The sequence below is a fragment of the Perissodus microlepis genome, chromosome 12 (assembly GCF_051167445.1).
Source record: "Perissodus microlepis isolate ML-2025 ecotype Zambia chromosome 12, ASM5116744v1, whole genome shotgun sequence".
Lineage (NCBI taxonomy): Eukaryota > Metazoa > Chordata > Actinopteri > Cichliformes > Cichlidae > Perissodus > Perissodus microlepis.
Genome location: NC_140472.1, coordinates 11,216,770 through 11,222,897, shown reverse-complemented (window position 1 = coordinate 11,222,897; position 6,128 = coordinate 11,216,770). Strand labels below are relative to the sequence as shown.

The following is a 6,128-nucleotide window of genomic DNA, read 5'->3' as shown; positions in this document are numbered from 1 at the left end:
GTATAGAATTATATTGAGACTTTTAAAAGTCTTAAATTGTGTTAAATAAATATAAACTTTTTCCATTGTTTATCAAAATTGATATATATTGTAAATATTCGCGAAGGAAAAGAATTAAATGCAAAAAAAAGTTAAAGGAAAACATTATCTACACTTGCATTTTATTTATATTTTTAACTAAATGCAATTGGAATATGAACCGTGGATGCTTTTGGTGGACCAGTGCGGCCGTGAGCCATATTGCGCAATATTTTTGGTGATTCTCTTAAAATGCGTCTCGAAGTTTGTGGCTGAGCACAAACAAACAGAGAGAAGGAAGTTTGCTGCGAGCCTTTGAAAGCGCTGTAATGAACAAGCTGTTCCGCACGATCTGAAAATAATCCGCGTGTCAGTGTCAGCTTTCTTATGCAAATTAGCTGTCTTTGAAGGCGGATCTTTTGGCAGGTTAGACCGGGACGGAGGCTCCGACCAGCTCAGACGAGCACTGCCACCAAAAGCATCAACTGCCTACTTACGGAGGGAGCATAATCCTGCGTTTCTGGGACACATTTATAGAGACCGATATGTGTTCGACTTGTTTTGCTGACTGATTATTTGTCCCCGTTGCCTTGCGAGCAGCCATGACCGTCGGATAAAGAGCTGGAGGGAGATTGTTTTTGTTTTTTAAAGTTGTCACACAATGACTGAAATCTGCCACAGAGAGAGAGACTCTCGGAAAGTGCCATGGAGCGTAAAAGCGAGCCGGTGAGACTTTTGGAAACAAGAGGGGAACACATCGGGGCACAAAGAAATTCTCTTTTACGCACAGCAGACTGATATTTACAGCGCAGGAGACGGAACAAGTAGCTGCTGCACCGAAGCCGCAAACTGAAAGCATGGACCAGACGGCACACTTCCAGCGAGGAACCATGTTCGGACCGTCGCGGGATTTATCTTTGATCTTTTAAATCTGCAGTTTTTAAAGTGAGGAAGCGATGGTCCTGCTACGGAGAGCTGAGTAAGTTTCTCCACATTGATCCAATAACCGCCATCGCCAGCCTGGATTCACTTTTTTAATGAAAGAAACTTGTGTGTCTGAGGTTTTGGTGAACATTTAGCTGTTTTTTTTGCGTCTATTAAAACAACACAATGTGTTCAGCTGTTAAAGTGAGCCTAATCTATGCGCTGGTGCTGCTGCTGTTGAGCAGTAGGGGCTCAGCCATAAGCTCAATAGATCCTGACTGGTCAGGAGAGGGGAGATGTCAGCACATCACCATCCCTCAGTGTAAAGACATTGGCTACAACATGACTCGCATGCCAAATCTGATGGGCCACGATGACCAAAAAGAGGCAGCGATAAAGCTGCAGGAGTTTGCCACCCTCATACAGTTTGGATGTCACAGCCACCTCAGATTTTTCCTCTGCTCACTGTATGCTCCCATGTGCACGGAGCAGGTGTCAAACCCCATTCCAGCATGTAGAGTTATGTGTGAGCAGGTCAAGCTGAAATGTTCTCCCATCCTGGAACATTTTAACTTCCCCTGGCCGGAGTCTCTGGATTGCTCACGTCTGCCTACCAAAAATGACCCAAACAACCTCTGCATGGAGGCGCCCAACAATGGCTCGGACGAACCTCCCAAAGTCTCCCACACCCAGCCTCCGGATTTCAGGCTGCAGCGGCCTCTGAGTGGGCAGGACCTTCACCCTAAAGACAGTGGCAGCAAGCAGATGTGCAGCAACCCAGGCAAGTTCCACTTTGTGGAGAAGAGTGAGTCCTGTGCCCCCAAATGCTACCCAAAAGTGGATGTGTACTGGAGTCAGGGAGACAAGCAGTTCTCTCTGGTGTGGATGGCCATCTGGTCCATCCTGTGTTTTGTCTCCAGCGCCTTCACAGTGCTCACTTTCCTCATTGACCCACAGCGTTTCAAATACCCCGAGAGACCAATCATCTTCCTCTCCATGTCCTACTGTGTTTACTCTGTGGGCTACCTCATTCGGCTCTTTGTGGGAGCTGACAGAATAGCCTGCGACAGAGACAACGGGGTCCAATATATTATCCAGGAGGGTCTGGAGAGCACAGGCTGCACTATTGTGTTCCTCATTCTGTATTATTTTGGCATGGCCAGCTCCCTCTGGTGGGTTATCCTGACCCTCACGTGGTTCTTGGCTGCTGGGAAGAAATGGGGTCACGAGGCCATCGAAGCAAACAGCAGCTACTTCCATCTGGCAGCGTGGGCTATCCCTGCCATAAAGACAATCATGATACTGGTGATGAGGAAGGTGGCCGGAGACGAGCTGACGGGCATCTGCTACGTGGGCAGCATGGATGTCAAAGCTCTCACAGGTTTTGTGCTCATTCCTCTCTCCTGCTATCTCATTATCGGCACTTCATTTCTGCTGTCCGGCTTTGTCGCACTCTTCCACATCCGCAAGATTATGAAAACCGAGGGAGAGAACACAGACAAGCTTGAGAAGCTGATGGTTCGCATCGGAGTCTTCTCTGTCCTCTACACTGTCCCAGCCACCTGCGTCATCGCCTGCTATTTCTACGAGAGGCTCAACATGGACTACTGGCGCATCCTCGCAGGGGAGCAGAAATGCAGCAGCAGCGGGCTAGAGTCCGACGACTGCATCATGAAGGCTTCTATCCCCGCTGTCGAGATCTTCATGGTGAAGATCTTCATGCTGCTGGTGGTGGGCATCACCAGCGGCATGTGGATCTGGACCTCAAAGACACTGCAGTCATGGCAGAACGTGTTCAGCAGGAAGATAAAGAAGAGGACGAGGCGGAAGGCTGCCAGTGTGTTCACCAGCAGCAGGCCTTACATTAAACCTCACCCATCTCTCAAAGGGCCCAACACTAAATACGAGCCCACGCGCTCCCCTCCAACATGTGTATGAGCTGACTCTCTTTGTGCAAACCCCCAAAATACTTTTAAAGCCCTAAACAAGACTTCTAATGATCAGTGCCATCAAATGAATCAAGCTTCATGTTTTATTTATGCAATATGCATCGAAGGTAATACAACATGGGGGGTTTTTTTCAGTCTTGAGCCATGTCACACAACAAGAGCTGCCTTTGTTTGAGAAAAATCTGCTACTCCTGGATTCACTTATCCTAGAGAAAAAAAAAAAGTTATTGTTCCAGAGACAAAAAGAGTGGAATAAACCATTTGGATGTGCAGTGGGGTTACTTGAATAATGTGCAATAGATGTTTTTCATTACAGCCAAAACAACACTTGTACTGTTGTTGACCGATTACAGACAATGCATGATGAACCCCATAGACATTAATGGCAAATAGTCAGAGAGATGACCGGTGTGTTAGGAGGCTTTTTCTGTTAATGGAAATCAATGCAGTGCCATATATGTTTAAACTGGACTGAGAGCAGCTGCTGAAAGGCGCTCGAGACCTTCAGAACTGCCCCATTGTGAGGCAAATCCATGCCATAAATTAATCAAGCACTCAGTACTGAGAAAAGTTATTTGTAAACGCTGTTTTTTTTCTTTGCTGTTTTATAGCACAAGGGAACATTTGTATATATTTCTGAAAAGTTGAGATTTTATAGAAAAGTAATAAAACGTTCTAGTTTTAAATGTTTGTAAAGCTGGAATTTTGTGTGGCTGCTGTGCTGTTGTTCTCCCTGTTGGCGTGAGACACGTTAAGCTTGTGAGATTTTTTGTTGTTCTTTTTTTACCCCCACTATCATATACAGGGAGTAATTTTAATGCGTACTAAACATTTAAACCATTAACCTTAATTTATATATGTGCTTAAGAGCTAGGTTTTGACTATTCTATCTGGAATTTTTATAAGAATATAAAATTAAGCAAAAAATATATCTATTGTTCTTTATTAGCAGGTTAGTAGCTTATGGGAGATCCACATTAACTCATAAATCGTGCGCATGCATTCGATCGTGCTTATGGAAAATATACATTAACACGTCTGAAAAAAGGTAAATTAATAAGTGCGGGAACAGGAGAAGTGATGCACAAGTCGAGTGGAAAAGAGTCGCTGTGTCCCGATTCTTGTTTTTAAACGTTCTTGAGGAAACAGTTGAAATGTGCTTGCTTCACTGTGGCTAAAGATGACTAACAGCAGAAAAAAACACACAGTCAGTGTCATAAAAACATTACAGTTAGGCAGCACTGTCACTAATGGGCATATTTATTCAGTGTTTTCAATATTTTGTCCCAGAGATATCATTAATATTGTGTCCTCAGAACTGATGTGGTGGCTTTAGATGTTGTTATTAGGATTGAAATTGTGTTTACATTTGTAACTGTTGGTGGCTTTCTTTAAAGATGAAAAGCGAAAGCGGGTGCAGTCAAGCGGTTTAACCTCCATGTTTATTGGACCAAATATCAGTGGTTTGAATCAGTGCTTTGATTGCAGTGTTAATGATTTTCTGCACTCCTCGCTGTCTTTATGCTGCGTGCTTATGTAAGCCCGGTTCTTCAGCCACAGCTGAAGTGAATATAGAACTTTATTTTAGTCTTCCTTCTTCATCTCTCTCTTTCTCTCTTTTCTCTCTGTCTCACTTTCTCGCTGCGTGCATGTGTCGGTGCGCATCAATGAAAGGGTTATACAATAATCCAGCTCTCATTCAGGACAGGATTAGACTGTTTGAAGGGTTTGACTTTGAAAAGAGCACCGCTGCAAACCAAAATACAGAATATCTGTCATCTCTTCTCTTCTTATCAGCAGTGACGTTTCTAAAGACACATCTGGTCAGGATTTGAAGTAGTTACATATTGACTGAGGCGATTTATTTTTTCTTTAAAGCGTGAGCAAACTGAATACATTGTCGTATACTGAGATGTTTAGTGTCCTTCCATTGTCAAAATATTAAGGTGCACGCACAAGTCTAGTCTTGAACCTCAGATTCATGTTTTCCCATTGCTGTGGTAGCAATGGGAAAACAATGAATCTGAGAGATGATGGCAACAAATAAGGGTAAAGCTATAGTTTTGAGTATAAAACCATTTCCACTTTTTTCAGTCTCACTTTCAACCCTTTTTTTTTTAGATATTTGTTTTTTTGTGACTGTACCATAGAAGTAAAAAATAGTTTAAATCCTATGGTAGCAGGCCCTCTCTGGTCTAATAAAGTTTTAGAAGTGTATTAATGCTTTATCCCTCAGGGCATTCAAGTTCCAGCGTCAACCCAACCCGTTTTAACAGTCAAAAGCACATGACTCACAAAGTCTATGTGGCTGAATCAAAGTCAGCCGGTGTCTATTGATACTCTGAGTTGCGAAAAAGGTGTGAGTGCTTCTGAGAGCTTCAACAGAGGCCACCTGGATAACAGCCCTGGAGGTGTCTGGGAAGGCTGTAAATAAAAATGACAGTTACCACCCCCCTCCGGGGCTTCTTCAGCCAAGCAGGCTTCACTTCTCTTCTTTTGCTCTCTTCAAAGGGGAAAAAAAATCCTGCTCAGAGCAAGGGCATAGTAATGCTGGCAAGAAATTTCTTGAAATCACACTCAACTGTATTAATGTTTTTAAAAGTCTCATTCCATCACATCACAGGCAGCCTCTTGCCAAAGTGAAACAACTGATGTCTCATGGTGTTCTCTAGTGAATGCTTGTTTCTTGGAAGGATGTGTTTTATTTGACCAAGCGGGGAATCCCGCCACAGCCACATGACTAAAGCTGATGAATCTCAGACCCGCGTATCTTAAAATTCCACCAGGATGTATCCCGTCACCCACATACTCCATCCGTTTCCTGTTCCGTACTCTTTCTGCCGTGCTGTGCTGGCGATAGCAGCAGGCATGCGTTTATGATGTGTTGACAAAAAAAAAAAGGGGGGGGGGGGGCTTTTGCTTGTGATCAGTGTAGTTGAAATTGCATCAAACCTTTGATAATTATTTGATTTAATTTAATCTGACTGGTTTGCCAGCAAGCCAGGATTTTCAGCTTTTCACACTCTGTAATTGATCTGATGTTAGGTGTCTTTGCGGAAAAGAGCGGTATTACGAACATAAAGTCAAAATGACAGGACAATTAAGCGTCCTCTGCGTGTCAACGGCAGATTCAGCTTCAGAGGGAAAGTGTCAAGTAAACATCGCCAGTCAAAACCTGAAGCCTATGCTTTTGTTTCAATAAGTGGCGACGCCTTCTACTCTGTGCTGTAGCTGTAT

At 43.7% G+C, this 6,128-nt stretch overlaps 1 protein-coding gene across 1 annotated transcript; it reads left to right on the top strand.

The window, feature by feature from the left end:
* The first annotated feature begins 343 nt into the window (after nucleotides 1–343).
* fzd10 (frizzled class receptor 10) lies at nucleotides 344–3,577 on the top strand. Its single transcript, XM_084946589.1, has one exon. It carries the CDS (start codon nucleotides 1,129–1,131, stop codon nucleotides 2,878–2,880), a length of 1,752 nt encoding a protein of 583 aa, XP_084802715.1. The 5' UTR covers nucleotides 344–1,128; the 3' UTR covers nucleotides 2,881–3,577.
* Nucleotides 3,578–6,128: the final 2,551 nt, after the last annotated feature.